The sequence below is a fragment of the Furipterus horrens genome, unplaced genomic scaffold, assembly GCF_987537825.1.
Source record: "Furipterus horrens unplaced genomic scaffold, mFurHor1.1.pri manual_scaffold_5, whole genome shotgun sequence".
In the NCBI taxonomy this organism is placed as follows: domain Eukaryota; kingdom Metazoa; phylum Chordata; class Mammalia; order Chiroptera; family Furipteridae; genus Furipterus; species Furipterus horrens.
In genome coordinates this window covers 122,092,851-122,115,565 of record NW_028327175.1, presented here as the reverse complement: position 1 = coordinate 122,115,565, position 22,715 = coordinate 122,092,851, and the positions used below count along the sequence as shown (strand labels likewise).

Genomic DNA, 22,715 nt, shown 5'->3' with positions numbered 1-22,715 from the left:
AGTCTAGGTGAGTCAGAATGGGAGAGGGAGTAGGGTGGGCACCAGGGATATGGGGGTGGAAGATAACTAAATAGCCAAGGGAGAGAAGCGGAAGAAGGTGGGGATGAAAACCATACCCCCATCAAGACTTCTCCAAGAATTGAAAGTATATGCTTATGGAGTTGGGTTTGTTTTGTTTTGTTTTGTTTTGTTTTGTTTTTTTACTGCTTCAAGATAGTAGAGCATGCTAGGAAGCATCTGTTGGAGGAGGTCATAAAGAGAACATGATTTATATCTCCACACGTAAGGGGAACAAAGAAAAAATAAACAAATTGGACTATATCAAACTAAGAAAGTTTTTGCACAGCAAAGGAAAATATCAACAAAATAAAAAGACAACTCACAGAATGGGAGAACACATTAGCCAATACATCTGATAAGGAGTTATAAAGAACTTACAAAACTCAACACTGAAAAAACAAACGACCCAATTAAGAACTGGGCAAAGGACCTGAATAGACACTTCTCCAAAGAGGACATACAGATGGCCAATAGATATATGAAAAGATGCTCAGCACCACTAATCATCAGAGAAATACAAATTAAAACCAATGATATATTATCTCACATCTGTCAGAATGGCTATCATCAATAAATCAACAAACAACAAGTGCTGGTGAGGATGCGGAGAAAGGGGAACCCTTCTGCACTGTTGGTGGGAATGCATACTGTGCAGCCACTGTGGAGAGCAGTATGGAGATACTTCAAAAAGTTAAAAATGGATCTGCCTTTTGACCCTGCGATCCCACTTCTGGGAATACATATCCAAAGGAACCCAAAACACTAATTTGAAACAACATAAGCACCCCTATATTCATTACGATTGCCAAGATATGAAAGCAGCCTAAGTGTCCATCAGTAGATGAGTAGATAAAACAACTATAGGACATTTACACAATGAACTACTACTCTGCTATAAAAAATAGCCAAATTTTACCTTTTGTGACAGTATGGATGGATCCAGAGAACTTTATGCTATGTGAAATAAGCTAGTCAGGGAAATAAAAATACCATATGATTTCAATCATATGTAGAATCTAATGAACAAATGGAACTCACAAGCAATACAGAGGCAGACTCATAAATACAGAGCATGGAAGCTAAGAGGAGGGGAGTTTAGGAGGTGGAGGGATTAAGCAAAAAGGAAAAAGGACTCATGGACAACAGTGGGGTGATTATGGGGGGAAGAGGGCATAAGGGTACTAAATGGTAATGGAAGAAATACAGTAAAAAATTAAAAATATGCCCTGGCTGGTGTGGTTCAGTGGATTGAGTGCCAGCCTGTGAACCAAAGGTAATCAGTTCTATTTCCAGCCAGGGCATATGCCTGGGTTGCGGGCAAGGTACCCAGTTGGGGGTGTGCAAGAGGCAACCAGTCGATGTTTCTCTCCCTCTGTTCCCCTTTCTCTAAAATTAAATTTTAAAAAATTTTAAATAAAATGTGGTACATATATATAACAGAATACTACTTGGTCGTAAAAAAGATAAAATAAATATTGTCATTTGTAACAACATGGATGGATCTTGAGAATATATAAAAAAAAAAGAGAACATGGCTATTGGTTGATCTGTGAGCCCAACCTGGGCAATTGGAAGCTTCTCACCCCCTCCCCTGTCCCTGAATATATGATCTGCCCACTGGTCCCACAGTGGGAGCCATTTTCAAGGACACAGCCTTGAGAGAGCAATGTGTTGTTGAGACCATCTGGACAGTATACGTGACTGAACCCTATTAAGGTCTCTGTATAAACTTTTAAGATTCTGGCAGGTGTGAGTGGAGATCTACTCATCTTGCGACTGCCCAGGACAAGCCTTGTATATAAGGTCCCTGGCTTGTTAAACCTGCCACTTACCAATATGGGGTAGTCTGCCTCTTTCTTTGGTCTCTCCTTGCCTGCTGTGTATGGGAACCAGTTTCAAATTTCACCTGGGAAAGTCTCGTTTGTGAACCAACAGCATCCCTCTTGTTAGCCAAGTTCCATCCCTCTCAGATAACTCCCTTGAATTAATTGCCTACCATAGGCCCCACAGTGTACAGTTAAACTCTTTTAAACTTCAGTGACATATCTGTGAGGTAGATAGTATGACCCCAGTTTTAGAAATGAAGAAACCTACAATGGCAAGGTGAAGAAATGTGCTTACATTATACAGATGCCAAGAGACTGGGGCAGGGCTCAAGTTTCACCTGACTCCAAGGCCTGTGTTCACAGGTCCTGTACCTCATATCTGTAAAGGGAGTTAATTATGGAATAAGGGCAAAGGGAAAGCAAACAAAAAATTTTTTTTCATTACTTCCTTATTTTTGAACTATTGTGCTGAAGAGAAGCTGTATAGCATGATGATTAGGATACTTAGTTTCAAAGTTGGATACATTGGATTCTATTGCTGGCTCACTTTAGCTCTGTTACTGCGTTTCTTACTGGACTGAGCATGAGCGCCCCCATTCGGAAAGTGATGTGATCAGCGTCATGGGTTTGTCTATTTAGAGCAGCGGTTCTCAACCTGTGGGTCGCGACCCCTTTGGGGGGTCGAATGACCCTTTCACTGGGGTCGCCTAAGACCATCGGAAAACACATATATAATTACATATTGTTTTTGTGATTAATCACTATGCTTTAATTATGTTCAATTTGTAACAATGAAAATACATCCTGCATATCAGATATTTACATTACGATTCATAACAGTAGCAAAATTACAGTTATGAAGTAGCAACGAAAATAATTTTATGGTTAGGGGACACCACAACACGAGGAACTGTATTAAAGGGTCGTGGCATTAGGAAGGTTGAGAACCACTGATCTAGAGGATTACATTAAATTAACAAAATAATGTATTTGGAGTGTTTTGCACAATTCCCAACACACTGTGTGGGTTATTGTTTTTCTTATTATCACTACAGTTATTAGATTCTTAGGTGCAACAAAGAATAAGATTCTGACTTTGTCCACTCAGCCCTCAAAGCGGTGGAGAAAAGGGAAGAGGGTGCTTCTATAAATCATGATGGGCAGGGACTTCTGTCCCCAAAGTGTGTGTGAGCTTCTCCAAGGCCTTGCCGACTCAGAAGGGAAACCCCTGGTGATTAAGTCAGTAAAAAAGGCACTGGACTTGAAGCCTGGGCCCCGCTCAGAAGGGAGTGAGAAGCATCATTGGTTGCCTGCCGCATGTGTCCCACAGGGGACCGAACCCAGCAACCTAGCCCCAAGAGAGAATCAAACCCGAATCCTTTTGGTTACAGAAGACGCTCCCAACCATTCCTAACCAATTGAGCCACATCAGTCAGGACTCAGTTTTCTTATTATTAAATAGAGACCACACTGCCTACCCTCATGTGGAGCATTGCTCAGGGTTACAGACTTCCATAACGTTGACGTTCCATAAATGTGCTCAGCTTCCCAGAAATGACTTCTCTCAGGACAGGAACCCAGTTCATTTTACGGCCAGGACGCACTCTCGGAGGCATTGTGGGTCAGCAGACCATAAGGAACCAAGGTAGAATCGCGCTGAGGACGCTGACTAAAGCGGGCTTTTTACGCGGTAACCACCTCGAAAAGCTTGATCCTGCGTTCCGTAAGAAGCCGGCCTCCAGTCAAGCGTTACTAAGCAACAACGTCCTAGAGTCTGGACCAAGAGGCCAATCAGCGCAGACACAGTTATTTACGTGATGGGAACAATTGGGTGCTGTCAGAAGCAACGTCCTCAAGCTAGCCAAAGGCTGCAAGCACCAAATGAAGAGTGAATTGTAAGAACAGAAGCTGGGATTTAGAGCTGACTCTTACTTGACAAGATCAACTGGAGGGAATGAATGACAAGCTTCAAACTGCTTCTGAGTGACGGTTGTGAAGGCAGGTCACCGCCATATTCTCTCAGGGCATTTTCCTGTACTGTTGTTCCATTTTCAGTATCAGAGTGACCCAGGACCCGACGCAGTAATTCCTCTGTTTGGCCGCAGCTTGGCCCCACGCGGAGCCAGATCCGGGTGTGCTAAAATGCCAGGTCCAACGGAGCAGTGTCTCCTCAGCCTGTAAGAGACAGTGGCCCTGGGCTTGTAACATCCAGGACCTGAGGACTGAAAGATTCCAAAGCGCCGCCCTCTCCCCGCGCCCCTTGGAGCCCAGAGCCTGGACCTGAGCCAGGAGGAAAGAGCCTTGAAGCTTCGCAGCGAAGGCCTTGTATTTATTTCTTCCTGGGAGAGTGAGTGGTGAAGCCTAACGTGCTGAAGGCTCAGTACCGGGACCTTTTGCCAGAGACCTACGGCCACCGGGGGGCACTCAGTGAAGTCCTTTAGGACCTTCTTGCGCTGCCCATTTTTGCTCACTCTCTCGTTGAATCCCAACCTACTGAAACCAGTTCTAGGGTATGGAGACTACCCACAGAGTGCAAAATGCCTAGATGGGATGGGGAAAAGGAGATAAAATGGCTGGTATCAGGCCGAGACTTGGGGAAGGACTGTTCCAGAATGCCTCCTGGAAGCCTTGAGGGTTCGTTTTTGTTTATTTGTTTGGAGTGTGTGTGTGTGTGTGTGTGTGTGTGTGTGAATAATTTACCAACATCATCTTCCCATGTATACGACTACAACATAGTAGTTATTTTAACAGCTTTATAGAGAATGTTATTCAGAAACTAATGTCCTTATTATATTCAATTATGAAACCATGACTACAATAAATTTTAGCATATTTTCATCATCCTAGAAAGAAGCCCCTTAGCCATCATTCCCTCATTCTCCCCTCCTCTAGCCCCTGGCAACCACTAACTTACTTTCTGCCTCTATAGATTTGCTTCTTTTGGACATTTTATATAAATGGAATCAAACGATATGCGGTCTTTTGAATCTGGCTCAATTAAGATAATGTTCTTTTTTATTCCTCGCCTGAGGATATGTTTATTGATTTGAGAGAGGGAGAGAGAAACATCGATCAGCTGCCTCCTGTAGGAAGCCCCAACCGGGTTTCAACCCACAACCTTTTGGTATATGGGATGACACCCCAGTCAACTGAGTCACCTGACCAGGGCAACATAATGTTTTTAAATGGTGTACCAGGAATTATTATTTTATTTATTTATTTTTAGAGAGGGGAGAAGGGAGGGAGCAAAAGAGCAAGAGAAACATCAATATGCTAAAGAAACATCCATTGGTTGCCTCTCCCATGCCCCCAACCAGGTACAGGGCCTGCAACTCAGGCATGTGCACTGACTGCAACCCAGGTATGGCCCTGACTGGGAATTAAACCAGCGACCTTTCAGTTTGCTGGATGGCGCTCAACCCACTGAGCCACACCAGTCGGGGCAGAATCTTTTTTCTTTTTTCTTTTCAGTCCACTGAGCCATACACCAGCCAGGGCTATTTTTTGGAAAAAATTTTAATAGATTTTTTTTGGAGTATTTTAAGGTTCACAGTAAAATTGAGCTGAAAATAGAGTTCCCTCTGCCTTCACACATACATAGCCTCCTCCACTATCAACATCCCATACCAGAGTGGTACATTTGTTATTATCTATGAACCTACATTGAAACAATATTATGACCCTAAATCCATAGTGCACATTAGAGTTCATTTTTGGTGTTGTACATTCCATGGATTTTGACAAATGTCTAAAGACATGCATTTACCATCACATTATCATACACAATAGTTTCACTACCCTAAAACCCCCCTGTGCGCCACCTATTTATCCCTCCTCACCCCCAGCCTTTGGCAACCACTGATCTTTTCACTGTCTCCATAGTTTTGCCTTTTCCAGAATGTTATACAGTAGTCCCTCTCTATATTGCGGTTCACTTATCGCGGCCTCACCGTATAGTGGGGTTTTTAAAAATATTATATTTAAGTATTTACTGCGGATTTTTCGCTATATAGCAGGATTTTGCAGTACTGTATACGTATGTTGTTAAAGTTACTTAGGTTTAAGAGTGTAGAATATGTTTAAGAACATAAGTAGTGTTTATAAAAGTGTGGAAAAGGTAAATAAGGGAGTGGGAAAGGTTAATAAGGGACTGGGAATGGTTTATAAGTGTGTGGGAAGGGTTTATAAAGCCTTAAAATATATATAAATACTAAAATAAATGTAAGGTTCCTACTTCGCAGATTTTCACCTATCACGGGGTCTAGAATGTAATACCCACGATAAGTGAGGGAATACTGTATAGTAGGAATCATACAGTATGTAGTCTTTTCAGATTGGCTTCCCTTAGCAATCTGCATTTAAGGTTCCTCCATGTTTCTTAATAGCTTGATAGCTCATTTCTTTTCAGCACTAACATTTCACTGTATGACTATGTCACAGGTTAGTTATCTGTTCACCTACTGAAGGACATCTTGGTTGCTTCCAAAATTTAGCAATTATTAATAAAGCTGCTATAAATGTGTGTCAGTTTTTGTGTAGACATAAGTTATCAACTCATTAGAGTAAATAACAAGGAGTGCAATTGCTGGGCGGTATGGTAAGAGTATGTTTAGTTTTATAAGAAATTGATAATCTTCCAAAGCAAAGTGGCTAAAATAAAGTTGTTTTCTATTCTTTCCTTTTTTTAAAAATGTATTCCTTAGGAGTTTGTATGTCATGTCATTTACAAACAGCAATATTTTTTACATCTTCCTTTCTAATATCTTTTATTTCATTTTCTTGCCTAACTATCCTGGCTAGAACAGTACAATGTAACAGAATAAAATAGAAGTGATGAGAGTAATAATGGTGAATGAGGAAAACATTCAGTCTTTTCTTAGGCTGAAGACATTCCCTCCTAGTCCTAGTTGTTCAGTGTTTTCATCATAAAGACATGTGGATTTTGTCAAGTGCTTTTTCTACTCCTATTACAATGATCATGTGGTTTTTGTCTTTTATCAGTCCATGAGGTATTACATTCATTAATTTTCAGATGTTAAACCAACCTTGAAATCCTGTGATAAATCCTGTCAGATCATGGTGTATCTCCTTTTTATATGTTGCTGGATTTGGTCTGCTAGTGAATTCTATTAAGTATTTATTCTTATTAATTTATTTGTGGTACTCACATTATTATGCACAAATCTCCAGAACTTTCTTTTCTTGCAAAACTGAAACTACTCATTAAACAACTCCCCATTTTATCCTTTCCTCAGCCTATGGCAATCACACCCAACCACCATTCTACTTTCTGTCACTACGAATTTGACTACTTTAGATACCTCATATATATGGAATCATACAGTATTTATCTTTTTGTGACTGGCTTATTTCACTTAATAAAATGTCCTCAAGTTTCACCCATGTTGTAGCATGTATCAGAACTTTCTTCCCTTGTAAAGCCAGATAATATTCCATTGTGTGTATACACCACATTTTGTTTATCCATTCATCTTTTAATGAACAATGGGTTGCTTCCACCTCTTGACTGTTGTGAGTAATGTTGCTATAAATATTGGTGTACAAATAACTCTTAAGAACCTACTTTAGCCCTGGCTGGTGTGGCTCAGTGGGTTGAGTGTGGGCCTGCGAACCAAAGGGTCCCTTATTCGATTCCCAGTCAGGGCACATGCCTGGGTTGCAGGCCAGGTCCCCAGTTGGGGTCATGAGAGAGGCAACAATACATTGATGTTTCTCGCTCTCTTTCTCCCTCCCTTCCCCTCTAAAAATAAAAAATAAATAAAACCTTTAAACACACACACACACACACACACACACCTGCTTCAGTAGCGGACCCCTGGGATTCCAAGATGGTGTCAGTGATACCACTGAGGAAGAAAATCATGAAGGTCAAAATAGGGGAGCTGCCAAGCTGGACACTGATGCAAGATTTTACCCCTACATACATTGCTGGAGCGTTTCAAAGAGGTTACTACTGGTATTTACAAGTACATCGTTGTGAAGAAAGGGAGTGTCTCTGGGGTTTCTAAGGTGCTGCCAGCTTACATCCTTTTCAACTACTGCCATTCTTACAGGGAACTCAAACACGTTTGAGTGGCATGAATAAAGGCCCTTTCAGCCCCACGTTTAAACATGTCCCTTTGCTTTACTAGCAGTATCCCTCTGAGATCTCTCCTCATTAGTGGAACCTGGATGATACCATCACCTCACACAGTGGTGGCTAAGAATAAATAAGATATAATGTGTAATATATTGAGTATGGTGCCCGCACAGAGGAAACGCTAAGGTTAACGCCCTTCCCAAAAGGGCAACAAGTAGATAACCCAGGGGCATCTCCGCCTGGGTTGGCAGGAGTGGCTCCCTCGCTCAAATCCGCCCCTCCCTCAGGTAGGAAGCCCATGCTAGAGAACTGGGGCCAGGAGCTAATCCCAGGCCACGTAGCAGCTTCCCGCCTCAAAACTCAGACACTCGACGCCAAGGGGCCAGCTTCCTGCCCTTACGCTTGAGTTGGCTTCGTTCAAACAATCTGCTTTCGTAAGCACCCAATTAGAACGCTTGATCTTCGACTGCCGCCCAATGAGTGCGTGGAATGGGAGGAAAAAAGGGCGTGAAGCCCAATCGCAACGCCATCGCACTTGAGGGCAAAGAGGGTAGGAAGCCGGCATGGCGCTCTGGTCAATAAAATCGATAGCTGGAAGCTGCCTGTGTTCCAGGCAAAGGCGGTGCAGTAGCAGCGCCGCCATTTTCCCAGAAGGCATCTTCCGGTACCTTTCCCTCAAGTTCGGGCAGGAGTTTCCTGAATAACAGCGAGAAGTTTCCGTTAGCCCTGCAGGCAGCTGATTCCGGTTCCCTCCTGACCTGCCCTAGGCACCCTCAGTCTCGGTCCGCGGCGGCTCCCAAAGCCCGGGGCCCGCCGGGGGCCGAGGCCGGGACGGGGAAGGTTGTGGCGCCGGCTTCTCGGGTCCAATGGCACCACCTTCGCCTCCGCTTTCCGCAGGGGGAGCAGGAAAGGCCGGACTTGGCCGGAGAAGGGGAAGGAGGCCAAGGGCGGTGAAGTTCCCGGACGTGGCCGTGTACTTTTCCCCGGAGGAGTGGGGGTGTCTGCGGCCCGCGCAGAGGGCCCTGTACCGGGACGTGATGCGGGAGACCTACGGCCACCTGGGCGCGCTCGGTGAGGCCCGGCCCAGTCTGCTTCCACGGGGCAAAAGGGATGGAGGAGCTTGGCGGTTGGGGACCAGAGTGTCCAGGCTCCTGGCCTGTGACCAGGTTGTGTCAGGGGAGGAGGACGGGGGCTTGGCAGGAAATGCACTGGGTAGATATTAACCTAAGGTTACGGATGAGCTGCACCTCTGACTGGTTCTTCCCCAGGGTGCGCAGGTCCCAAACCAGCCCTCATCTCCTGGTTGGAACGAAATACCGATGACTGGGAACCAGCTGCCCTGGATCCACAGGAGTGCCCCAGGGGGTTAACAGTCCAAAGAAGTGAGTGAAAAAAAATGCCCATAGAGGGCCTGTAGCTTCTGATGACTCAGTCCAGAGTTATGGAGGTTAGGGGTACCCATGACCCATGTTATAGTGCTCCATTTCCTGAATTCGTTTTCACAGTTTTGGGGTACTGTTTATGATGGTGTTGGGTCGGTCCGCCACACAGAGATTCACATATCAGTTTGCACACCAACCATCTGCAGTTCTCTATGGTGTGAATGAATCAGTGAGCTTTTAAAAGAAGCTACTACCCTCCTGCGTCCTTCCTAGGAACCCTGCCCCCAGCCTCTTGAATTAGGATCCGACTGAGAGACCCCATACCTCTCTGCGTTTTCTGTGTTTTGGTTGGAGGGACCTCATGAGAACACAGCTGCCTGGGGTGCAGGGGCCTCTTTCTGCCCTTCTGGCAGGACCCTGATCAGTGCAAGACATAATGCACTCTCCTCAGGATCAAGCAAGGCTCTGCGTAATGCCATTCAGGTAGAAGGGCTCCAGATCCATCCACAGGGGAATATGGAACTGTCTGGACTGGATTTTCTATACCAGATTCTCTCAGACCAGGACTATTTTTCTAAGAGTCAGATCCGACCCTGATATTTTCTTGTGTAAAACCATTCAGTTTTTGCCAAAGCGGGTTGTCAAATGGCTGTTAGTTAATCTAGTCCTTTGGGGAACTTGATAAAAATACAGATTCTTGGAACCCGTCTTAGAATTAATTATTTAGTGTTACAGATATTTAGGAATGTGTGTGTTTTGATAGCCCCAATTGATAGGGATGTATGTTTAGGTTTGAGAACCACTGGGTAAAATATAGTTCAAGGTTCTTACAGCAGTGGTCCTCAGACCAGTAGCACCATCACTCCTAATCACCTTAGAAATGCAAATTCGTGGGTCCCACCTCAGACCTTCTGAATCCAAAACTGGGAGTAGGGCCCAGCCATCTGTTTCAGTAAGCCTTCCAGTGATTCTGATCACAATAAAATTTGAGAATCATTGGCTCAGAAGGCCCTATGACCTAGTTGCCAGCTCATAACCTTGTTTCCACTTACTGCCTTACACTTACCTTTTCAAAAACTTCATTTTTAAAGTCAGCTAATTTCCAAGAAACCTTCTTCAGTTTCTCCAAGCTGGGTTAGGGGCTCCTGTAATTTCCTCCATATTTTCATAGCAGTGTGTCACACTGGTTTGTCTGTGTCACTAACACTCCTTGAAGACAGTGGCAGAGTCCATTGGTCTTATAACCTGTAACACTGAAATAGGCAAGAGTAGTAGCCCAGTATTTGTTAAATTAATTTCTCCTGTGTCCCTGTAGAAACCAGAACCAGAAAGAAGAATGGAGAGAAGGAAGTATTCCCACCTAAGGAGGCGCCCCGAAAGGGGAAGAGAGGGCGGAAGCCCAGCAAGCCCCGATTGATTCCCAGACAGACATCTGGTGGTCCCATCTGCCCTGACTGCGGTTGTACCTTCCCCGATCACCAGGCCCTGAAAAGCCACAAGTGTGCCCAGAATCTAAAAAAGCCTTACCCTTGCCCAGACTGTGGGCGCCGCTTTTCCTACCCATCCCTGTTGGTCAGTCACCGGCGGGCACACTCTGGTGAATGTCCCTACGTTTGTGACCAGTGTGGCAAACGTTTCTCCCAGCGTAAGAATCTCTCCCAACACCAGGTTATCCATACAGGGGAGAAGCCCTACCATTGCCCCGACTGTGGCCGCTGCTTCCGTAGGAGCCGGTCCTTGGCCAATCACCGGACCACACATACGGGCGAAAAACCCCACCAGTGTCCTAGCTGTGGGCGACGCTTTGCCTACCCGTCCCTGTTAGCCATCCACCAGCGCACACATACAGGAGAGAAGCCCTACACCTGCCTCGAATGCAACCGCCGTTTCCGCCAGCGCACCGCTCTAGTCATCCACCAGCGCATCCACACTGGAGAGAAGCCATACCCATGTCCAGACTGCGAGCGGCGCTTCTCTTCGTCCTCTCGCCTGGTGAGCCACCGGCGAGTACACTCTGGGGAGCGCCCCTATGCCTGCGAGCACTGTGAGGCCCGCTTCTCCCAGCGCAGTACACTGCTCCAGCACCAGCTCTTGCACACAGGAGAGAAGCCCTATCCCTGCCCAGACTGTGGGCGTGCCTTCCGTCGGAGCGGCTCCCTAGCCATACATCGCAGCACGCACACTGAGGAGAAGCTGCACGCGTGTGAAGACTGTGGCCGCCGCTTTGCCTACCCCTCACTACTGGCCAGTCACCGGCGCGTTCACTCAGGCGAGCGGCCCTATGCTTGCGACCTGTGCTCTAAGCGTTTTGCCCAGTGGAGCCACCTGGCCCAGCACCAGCTTCTGCACACTGGGGAGAAGCCTTTCCCCTGCCTTGAGTGTGGCCGTTGCTTTCGCCAGAGATGGTCTCTAGCAGTCCACAAGTGTAGCCCCAGGGTCCAAAACTGTAGCCCTAGATCTGCTATAGAGGGACCCAGTCAGAAGGACAGTGTCCTTTAGAATGGAAAGAACTGTCTTTAAGTTCATTTCATTTCCTGGAGTGGCCCAGAGAAGCCCCAGGTCACACTGGGCAGATTCAGAACCATAACTTGGGTCTTCTGCTGCACAGACCTGAACTTGGGTATATTCCACTACACTGGCTGCCTTACTGTCTAGAACAGATAGTCCCATTAGGAGAAATAACATTTGGTTAAGTTTAACAAGCTATCCTACCCCAAAAGAATTTCTGTGTGGTCATCAGGGTAAAAGTTCTCCCCATATATTTTAGGGTCTGTCTGCCTTTCTAATTTGCATCTAGGAATTACCTGTCCCCTTGTGTGCAGTCAGGAGGATCCCATTAATAGGTGGCAGGATCTTACCCTACTCTGCCTCTTCCTCCATACCAGGTTTAATAATCTTGTTTAGCCCCCTTTTTACAACACACCTGCTAAGTGGTTTTCTACCCTTGCTTTAAAACTTCCTTGACAGGCAGCTCACTATCTCACAAGGCAGGTTATTTCATTGTGGGATAGCTGTGATCTTTAGAAGGTGGTTAAGTGCCACATTCTCCTTCCCTGGAAGCCTTGCCCAGAATATGTTTAATTCATCTACATGGCAGCATTTCAATTATTTTGGCCCCCTTGTTTTCAGGTTAAACTATTAATTTGGTCAATCATTCCTTAAAGACAGGGTTTCACTTCCTGCATATGATCTCCAAACAGGTGATGGTTTTTCACTCTCCCTTTTAAAGAGTCACAAAAGCAAGCCAGTGTACCTTGGTCTATACTTGTTTTAACAGTTCTAGATTGCATTGGATTTGGGAGGAGTGACAGCACTGTACCAGGAGCTTATTGGGTTGCAGACACCCAAATACCTAAACTTTAATTTTTTTAAATCCTGATTTTAGAGAGAAACATCAATCAGTTGCCTCCCATGTGTGTCCTGACTGAAGATCAGACCTGCAACCGTTTGGTGTATGGGATGATGTTCCAACTAACAGAACCACCCAGCCAGGGTCCTAAGCTTTTTAAAACCACATGCTGTGTTTGGAAAATTGGTTCAAATTGGGACATAAGTGCAGTGAACTTTGGGGAAAGGCTGATCTTAAGGAAAAGCAGTGGAGGTATGGGCTAGGAGAAAGAAGTGAAAAGAGGACCAGCTTGTACTTTATATAGTGGGTTTGGATTGGTTCCTGGAAGCCAGTGGTTGGAAAATCCTAGGTCTCACTTCAGCACAGAACCTTCCATGAGTCCTCGGTCAACTTTTTTTCTTTGTTCTTTTTCCATAGAATGAGGTGAGTTCGTTCAAGGAAGGTAGAAAGCTAGGTGATTGCGTATAAAGCAAAGAGTATACATACTGTCATCAAGTTGTGTTCATGCCTGGCCCCTCACATAAACTCTAGAAGGCAGCAATGTGTCTTAATCTTTGATATGCCTCCATGGCACCCCACCCCTGAATAGGTAGGTGCTCAGTAAAGCTTTACTGAATTGACTGAACAGGCCTATCACTTTACCTTGGGTAGGTGCACCAAATTGGAATTTCCAAACCTGACTCATCTCATTCCAGCAGCTGGAAGGGGTCATCCTACCCCTGTTGCTTCTTCCTTCAGTTCTGATCTCGGCCCCGGAGGCGGGGGAGCAGCTGGGGAACACAGTTTTTGTGATTACCTCTGTTCTGGTGTTTAGCAAGTTGCATTGTGACTATTTCTTCTTGGATGATGAACTACCCCAAGGTAGCGGGTCAGACCAGATTGGATCTTATTAAAATGTCTGTTGAATGAATTATGTTCCCTGTGGAATTACTGTTTATAAAATGTAAATCAACTTCCTTGCTAAGAAGTTTTTACAGTTCTGATGGAGACCTGCCCTACTCTAGCAGACCTATTAGATGTCTGCTTAGCCCCCTGTTCTAGAATTGGCTCTATTCCCTACTTTTTATCACCAGGTCAACCAACTATTTTTTTACCAAGGGATTTATAACTTCCTTTGGGCCTGACTAACTCATTAAAACTTGGGAGCCATTGGTGGTCAAGTTCCATTGTGTGGTCTACAGAGGGCAGAGATGAGACAACTAGGTTTCAACCCCAGGCTCTGCTTTAGGTAGTTTTAAGTTGAGTTTCTGCAACCAAAAGAATTAACTAATACACAGCCCCAATATGGGTTAATCTCCCATCTGCCTTTATGCCTATATATGAGCTATGAAGAAAAATTCTGATACTTTCTCTGACCTCCAACCTCAGTTAAACCTTCAGTATCACTTTAAGTCTTCCATATATCTTGAGCCAGTGAGTACCTCCTTCACTAAGAAAGCACAAAGTATTAAATAGGAACTCATTCAACATTCCACTCCCCACTCTGACTCCAAATTTACCAGTGTAACCACTCATGTTCACTCGCTTTCCTACCTCAAGAAAGCCCCTCATATGCAATGCTCACCAACAGCTGTGCCAGGATTTCATCAACTGCCCCCGCAGGGATTTTGCTCCATCTACTGTTTTTCTCTCTCCTCTTAGTTTTATGATACAGAGTCCCTCTCTTGTATGGGACACACACACCCTAGCCTATAAACATGCTAAAATTTATCTTTAAAAAACTAACTTTCCTTCTGGCCTCTGTTCCCATCCCCTATTTTCAGCTAAATTTCTTGAAGCAATAGCAATTCTGTTTATTCTTTGGCCTACTGCAGTAGTATTACAGCCATTTTGTTTATTCTTTGGCCTACTGCAATAGTATTACAGCCACTTTGTTGAGCATTTATACTATACCAAGCACTGTGTTAAGCATTTTATGTACATTCCAACCTAATTTTACAAGAACCCCATAAAGTAGGTGTTAGGAGATTCTCCTCCATGGGTTTCTCATGTTGCTACATATCTTGCCGAGTATGCCAAAAATGCAAGGCCTTGCCCTCAAATTCTCAGGCTTTAGCCAATTCCAAATCTAGAGCTCAAATCAATGAGAGGAGGCTGAGTACTATTGATGAAGGACCATGTTACATTGGCAAAAACATACACAGTAGATCTTCCTAGCCTTTTCCAAATGTATGTGTAGCCATTCACAGCGTGGCTAGAACTGATAAATAAATTCAGTAAAGTAGCAGGATACAAAATAAATATCCAGAAATCCATTGCAGTTTTGTATACCAGTAATACACTATCAGAAAGGGAAAGTAAGAAAACAACCTCATTAACAAGTACATTAAAAAAATACCTAGGAATAAGTTTTACCAAGGAGGTAAAAGATGTGTACTTGGAAAATTATAAGACACTGAAGAAAGAAATTTAAGAAGAAAATGGGAGCATATACTCTGCTAGTAGGTAGGAAGAATTAACATTGCTAAAATGTCCATACTCTAAAGCAATCTACAGATTCAATGCAATACCTATCGAAGTACCAATGACATATTTCAAGAACTAGAACAGCTCTGACTGCTGTGGCTCAATGAATTGAGCACTGGCCTGTGAACCAAAAGATTGCCAGTTCAATTCCCAGTCATGCCTAGGTTGTGGGCCAGGTCCCACATTGAGGGCATGTGAATAAATTGACGTATTTCTCACACATCAATGTTTCTGTCCCTTTCTCCCTCCCCCTCTCTCTAAAAAATAAGTAAATAGACTATAAAATGTTTTAAAACAAAAAGAACTAGAATAAGTAATCCAAAAATGTATGTGGAACCACAAAAGACCCCAAAATAGCCATAGCAATCTTGAGAAAGAAGAACAAAGTTGGAGGGATCATGCAATCTGATTATCAAACAATACTACAAAGCCACAGTAATAAAAACAGTATGGCATAAAAACAAACATATCATTGGAAGAATGCAGAGGCTAGAAATAAACCCATGCCTATATGGCTAATTACTATTTGATAAAGGAGGAAAGAACATACAATGTGGTAAAGACAGTCTCTTTAATAAATGGTGTTAGAAAAATTGGACATATACGTTAAAAAAAAAGAAACTAGACTTCTTTCTTTTCTTTTTTCAGTGACTGGTTTATTAGAGCTAAGATTTCTAAATAAGTTTCTTAGAAAAGAAGAAATACCAGTGAGAAGATTTTCCATGACACTTGATAATTATCAAGGAACACCCTTCTTATCCCTGGCTTGCTCCCTGCAACCTTCTACCTCTTTTTAAAACACAAGATACTTAATTAACCACTCTGACTATTGAGAGTGTGATGTCAAGAATGGGATGGAACATTAAAGTACCTAGACCAAAAATACTGGGAAGCATGTGTCTGGCTTAGAGTGTAATAATCTAGAACTACCCACCTAGCTACTAATGACACAGACTGTTCATTTTTACTAGTAGAGCAGGCAACACTTTCCTGCACTGCTAACATTGAGATAATATATTTTTAAACTATGTTTATTAAAGCTGGAGACACAGACACAAGGAAAGGGTTAGGGAAGAAGAAGCAACAGGAGAGCCTGGCCTTGGCTGCTTTGGCTCTCTATAAAGTCAGAGAAAAGAGAACCTTGCAGACAGGTTCTGGGGTTAGTCCAGGATGAGCTGATGCTGCCCAATGCTCCTCTTGTTGCAAGTCTCAGGGCACCCTTAGAGTTTAGGAGCTGCAGGACTGTGGAGGAAGAAGAAGGGGCAGGGAAAAGTGTGGATGCACTCCTAAGAGGGAGAGTGCCTGATAATATTCTTTTAATTTAAAAAAAATTGATGGGAAAATTGATATTATTACTTAGTCAAGAAAGGTTATTGGTATGATTAATTTTGATGTCATGAATAATCTAAAATAGATATGAGAATCAAAATGAACACCTAGAATAGGTAGAACTTAGTTAAGGACTCAATCACTTTAAGCAATATATCTTCGTGATTATATTGAATATCTAACCTAAGCACTTATGATTTATACTAACAGTGAAACTTAATTTAAAAGTAAATCCTGTATGAAAAGAAAGTTTGAATTTAGAACACCGCCACCAATAACAGGTTATCTATGCATATAGTTTGATTGTTTCTAATAATAGATAATAAACTTAAAAGTTAATATTAACTATAGATTCAATCATATAAAATTAATTAGTATCTTTAAAGATATTTTAATCACAGTCATTTACCTCAGAAAATCTCCTGAAGCACTATTACCATATTAGTGATATTACCTATTATCCTATGGTTCATGATATTTGCCTAATGGCTATTTTTTAGGTATAGTTTATTGATTATGCTGTTACATTTAGCCTAATTTCTTTTCTATTTGCTCCCCTCTGCCCAGGATGCTCCTTCCCTCCAGCAATCCCACCCCACTTAGTTCATGTCCATGGCCCGTGCCTATAAGTTCTTTGGCTTCACTCTTTCCTATATTATTATTAACCCCCCCACCATCTAATTTGTACCTACCAATTATGCTTCTTAATCACTGTACCATTTCCCCCTTTCTCCCTCTCCTCCCTCCCAGATGATAACCCTCCAAATGATCCCCATACCTATGATTCTGTTCCTATTATGGTTGTTTGCTTAGGTTGTTTTTGTTTTTATTTTTTTAGATTCTGGTGTTGACAGTTGTTTGTTGTCCTTTTAATGTTCGTAGTTTTGATCTTCTTTTTCTTAAGTAAGTCTCTTTAACATTTCATATAATAATGGCTTAGTGATGATGAACTCCTTTAGCTTAACCTTGTCTGGGAAGCACTTTATCTGCCCTTCCATTCTAAATGATAGCTTTGCTGGATAGAGTAATCTTGGTTGTAGGTCCTTGTTTTTCATCACTTTGAATAGTTCTTGTCAGTCCCTTCTTACCTGCAAAGTTTCTTTTGAGAAATCAGCTGATTATAAATGGGAATTCCTTTGTAGGTAACTCTTCTTTTTCCTTGCTGCTTTTAAGATTCTCTTTTTATCTTTAACTTTTGGCATTTTAATTATTATGTGTCTTGGTGTGTTCCTCTTTGAGTCTAGCTTGTTTGGGTCTCTCTGTGCTTTCTGGACTTGTATGTCTATTTCCTTAGCCAAATTAGGGAAGTTTTTCTTCATTATTTTTTCAAAAATGTTTTCAATTTTTTGTTTTTCCTCTTCTCCTTCTGGCATTTCTATGATGAGGATGTTGACATGTTTAAAGTTGGCCCAGAGGTTCTTAAGCCTCTTCTCATTTTTTTCCATTCCTGTTTCTTTATTCTGTACTGGTTGGCTGTTTATTTCTTCCACATATTCCAAGTAATTGATTTGAACCCCAGCTTTCTTCCCTTCACTATTGGTTTCATGTGGCTTTTGTTTGTTTGTTTGTTTCACTTAGCTTAACCTTCCCTTCTTCGCTTCTGTGTTTGCCATACTCAAGCATATTTGTCAAGTCTGTGAGCATCTTTATCACCAGTGTTTTGAAATCTTCATATGTTAGGTTGGCTATCTCCTTATTGCTTAGTTCTGTCACTGGAACCTTGATTTGTTCCCTCTTTGGGGTCATACTTCTCTGTGTCCTCAACTTGACAGGCTCCTGTGTTTGCCTCTGTGTCTTAGGAAGAGCTGTCACACTTGTTACGTTGTAAGGGACGAAGCCTTAGATATTCATCAGTACAGGGTGACCCGTTTCACTATGTTGCGGCACTGTATGTAGGGGAGGGTTCTGAGAGGGAACAATGCTGCTTGCTCACCACTTGCCCCCTTTTCAGGCACTTCTCCCACTTCCTATTTGGGACTGGCGCCTCTCTAGCTGTTGCCCTGGTTGTGGTTCCCAGAGTGGGTGGGTTTTCAGATGTTCTAGGGCCATGGGAGCCCTCTAAACAAACTGACAGTTTCCTCCTCTGCGCAACCACCACTGGTTTTCACAGTCAGAAGCAATGAGGCTTTATTGCTTTGCAGTCTGCTCTGGTGCTGGGAGTGCTCCCCAGGTGCCCCTCCCAACTTTTATAATGCATGATTACTCTTTCTGCTGGCTGGCCACAGCTACTGTCACCACCACTGCTGATGCTGCCACCACACTTTCTCCTCTCTGCCCCAGCTCCACCCTTCCTACCTGTCTGGATGAGTATTTGTTCTTTATATTTTTGTTTGTTGGACTTCCATGCAGCTCAATTTTCTGGAACTTCTGGTTGTCTCAGGTTTTGAGGTAGTTGTGTTTCTTCTTAATTGTGAAGGGAGTTGCAGCGTGACTACCTACACCTCCATCTTGGACGGAAGTTAGATCACTTTCTTACACTATATACAAGAATAAACTCAAAATTGTTTAAAGACTTAAATGTAAGACTTGAAACCATAAAAATTCTAGAGGAAAAGATAGGCAATAAAATCTCTGACGTTTCTCTTAGTAATATGTTTTCTGATATATCTCTTTGGGGGAAACAAAAGGAAAAAACAAATGAGACTACATCAAACTAAGAATGTTTTACACAGAAAAAGAAACTATCAACAAAATGAAAAGACTACCCAACTAAGTGGGAGAACATATTTTCCAATGATACATCTGATAAGGCACTAATATCCATAATTTATAAAGAACTTATACAACTCAACAACAAAATAAACAATCTCATTTTAAAATGGGCAAAGGCATCTGTAGATGAGTGGATCAAAAAACTGTGGTACATTTATACAACGGAATACTATGCAGCAGAAAGAAAGAAGGAACTCCTACAATTTGCTACAACACAAATGGAACTAGAGAAAATTATGCTTTGTGAAATAAGCCAGGCAACAAAAGACAAATGCCATATGGTATCACCTAATACAGAAAACTAATGAACAACACAAACAAATCAGCAAAATTGAACCAGAGGCATGTAAACAAGGAGCAGACTAACAGTGACAAGAGGTAGGGAGAGAAGGAGGGTAAGAAGGAACTAAGTCAAGGAACTAGTATAAATGACCCATGGACATGGACAACAGGGTGGGGATTGATTGTAGGAGAAGGGGTGAGTGGGGTGGGGGGAAGCAATGGGGGGAAAAGTGGGACCGCTGTAATAGAAAAACAAACAAAAATTTTTTGAAAAATAAAATACAACCCCATCATCTGGACAAAAGATACTATAATATAACCTCAAATTCTGAAATAAATTAATTAAAAATAAAAATAAAAATGGACAAAGGACCTGAATTGACACTTCTCCAAAAGATGGGGGGGGGGGGGAAGATGGTCAAGGACACTAATCATCAGAGAAATTAAAATTAAGACCACAATGAGATATCATCTCACACCTCTCAGAATTATTGTCATTAATAAAACAACAAACAAGTGTTAGCAAGGGTGTGGAGAAAAGGAAACCCCTGTGCAGTGTTGGCGGGAATGAAGATTGGTACAGACACTATGGAATACAGAATGGAAGTTTCTCAAACAATTAAATATGAAACTGCTTTATGGCCCAGTGAGTGAACTTCTGGGTATATATCCAAAGAAACCCCAAACACTAATTCAAAGGAATATATGCACTCCTATGTTCATTGCAACATTATTTATAATAGCCAATCTAAGGAAGCAACCCAAGTGCCCATCAATAGAAGAGTGGATAAAAAAGCTGTGATACATGTACACATTACTTGGCCATAAAAAAAGAATGAAATTTTACCATTTGTGATAGTTTACTAGAGGGTATTATACTAAGTGAAATAAGTCAGTTAGAGAAAGAAAATACTATATGATTTCACTTATTTGTGGAATCTAAAGAACAATATAAATGAACAAACAAAACAGAAACAGACAAAAAACAGACTTATGGTTGCAAGGGCAGGAGAGTGGGTGAAAAAGGTGAAGGGACTGAGAAGTACAGATTGGTAGTTACAAAATAGTCATGGGGATATAAAGTAAAACAGGAAATATAGCCAATAACGTTGTAATAACTATGTATGGTGCCAGTTGGGTACTGGCAATATCAGGGGGGATGCTTTGTAAAGGATATGATTCTCTAACCACTATGCTGTACACCTGAAATGAGTACAAAATATCAATAATATTGAATGTAAACTGTAATTGAAAAATAAAATACATGACAAAGCATTAAAAAATATATATGTCCATAGCCCACTTTACTGTTATTATCCATTCATTTCACTGACAAAACTTAACAATCAATATAGAGATGCCCTGACTGGTGTGGCTTAGTTGGTTAGGAGTTAGCCTGCAAAGCGAAAGGTCAGTGCTTTGATTCTAGTCAGGGCACTTACGTGGTTGTGGTTCTGTCCCTGGTAAGGGTGTGTGCAGGAGGCAACCAATTGATGTTTCTCTCTCACATCGATGTCTCTCTCCCTCTCTCCTTTCCTTCCCCCATCTCTCTCTCTCTCAAAAAAAAAAAAAAAAAAAAACGAAAGAAAGAAATAAAAAAGAAAAGAAAAAGAAAAAACATAGAGAAGTTACCGGTTTGGAGGATATTACCAAAAGCAAGAACAGGAAATGCTGACATGCAGATTTAAAATGTTAACATATCTGGGAAAGAGGCAGAAGTACCTAGAAGAAAAGATATAACAGGATCAGGTAGCATTGCTTGTAATAAGTCTGTGTTTCTGGTCCTGTTTGCTTGCTGCTAACAATGAGTCAACTGAACAATGAGTCATTCTTGCAAATAAAATAAATATACTCACAGGATACTTTGTACAAGTCCTGAGTGGTGTTCAAGAAATATGTTTGGAAGCAAAATTAAGTTGGTTTTTAAAATTACTATGGAGGGTGCAAAACTGATTCTTTGTGGTAAAATTGACCATTTTAACCATTTTTAAGTATACAAATGTATTCACAATGTTCTATAACCATCACCACTATTTTCAGAACTTTTTCATCATTCCAAACAGAAACTCTGCGCCCATTAAACAATAAACAATTACATCAACATTGTAGTTGTAATTTTGGTACTTATTACCAAATTGCTTCCCAAGGAGGCTGAATGAATGGATTTTTTTAGAGATTTTATTTATTTATTTTTAGAGAGAGGGGAAGGGAGGGAGAAAGAGAGGGAGAGAAACGTCAATGTGTGGTTGCCTCTCACTCGCCCCCAACTGAGGACGCTGCCTGCAACCCAGGCAACGTGCCCTGACTGGGAATCCAACCAGCAGCCCTTTGGTTCGAAGGCTGGCATTCAATCCACTGAGCCACACCAGCTCGGGCAAGTGAATGAATTTACACTCCCATTAGCAATATATGGGAGTTCCTCTACATACACCTTTAATAACAGTGTATCTTTCACTTCTTCATTTGACAATTATCTTGGGCAACTATCAAGTACCATGTAATGTTCTAGGAGATGGAGATGCAGCACAGAAAAATACAAAGTCCTTACCCTCATGGAAATTAGAGGCTATGTATAAGGAAAAGAGAAACAATATCAGGAAGTAGTCAGTGCAGTATGAGTGGATGAAAGTGATGAGGGTATTATTATTTTGGACAGAAATGCGTGCAAAGTTTTTAATCCTTGCTCATCTGATAGGTGAGAAATACTACCATGTAATTTTAATTTGCATTCCTCTATTGTAAGGAATAATAAAAAATATTATTTTTCAAATGTTTTGAGAGATTTCTTTTCTTTTATAAGAATTATTATTTATATTACCAATTTTCTGTTGGGTTGTCAGTCTTTGCTTTCTGGATTTGTAGTTCTTTAATAAGGATATTGGTCCTTTGGGATATAACTTGCAAATTTTTTTCTCAATTTCTTGTTTATGTCGACTTCTTGTTTTTCAATTACAGTTTACATTCAGTATTATGTTGTATTAGTTTCAGGTGCAGTGTATTGACTTCTTAATGGTGTTTTTGCCACATATTCTTTCCTTTTTCCAGTTTTTACCCCTTGTTCCTTGAAAACTATACATTGTTTTAGAAGTTACCCTTAAATTTTCACCAGATACATTTGATTTCAGTCTAATGTTTCCTGTTATTTGTATGTCTCTCTATTTTTAATCTAAAATAAAAATACTTGAATTTTGAGCCTTGAGACCAACTGT

General features: G+C 42.0%; 1 protein-coding gene, 1 long non-coding RNA gene and 1 pseudogene across 2 annotated transcripts; 2 read left to right on the top strand and 1 right to left on the bottom strand.

Annotated features, from left to right (window-relative positions):
* Positions 1 to 3,318: 3,318 nt before the first annotated feature.
* LOC150009671 (uncharacterized) lies at positions 3,319 to 21,077 on the bottom strand. Its single transcript, XR_016511193.1, has 3 exons — positions 20,949 to 21,077; positions 10,435 to 10,621; positions 3,319 to 4,061 (listed from the first exon to the last, which is right to left on the bottom strand). It is a non-coding gene; the product is annotated as an uncharacterized LOC150009671 (long non-coding RNA).
* Positions 7,736 to 7,979, top strand: LOC150009673 (ATP synthase F(0) complex subunit f, mitochondrial pseudogene; annotated as a pseudogene).
* ZNF689 (zinc finger protein 689) lies at positions 8,525 to 13,627 on the top strand. The gene is made up of 3 exons (XM_090277604.1): positions 8,525 to 9,057; positions 9,255 to 9,368; positions 10,684 to 13,627. The coding sequence occupies exons 1-3, from the start codon at positions 8,853 to 8,855 to the stop codon at positions 11,865 to 11,867; spliced, it is 1,503 nt and encodes a 500-aa protein (XP_090133730.1). The 5' UTR covers positions 8,525 to 8,852; the 3' UTR covers positions 11,868 to 13,627.
* Positions 21,078 to 22,715: the final 1,638 nt, after the last annotated feature.

What these genes read in the sequence shown, in the direction of transcription:
- ZNF689 (XM_090277604.1), top strand. Translation starts at nt 8,853, where the DNA reads ATGGCACCACCTTCGCCTCCGCTTTCCGCAGGGGGAGCAGGAAAGGCC. An exon ending in CGGCCACCTGGGCGCGCTCG is followed by an intron (nt 9,058 to 9,254) that starts GTGAGGCCCGGC and finishes GTTCTTCCCCAG; the next exon opens with GGTGCGCAGGTCCCAAACCA. An exon ending in GGGGTTAACAGTCCAAAGAA is followed by an intron (nt 9,369 to 10,683) that starts GTGAGTGAAAAA and finishes GTGTCCCTGTAG; the next exon opens with AAACCAGAACCAGAAAGAAG.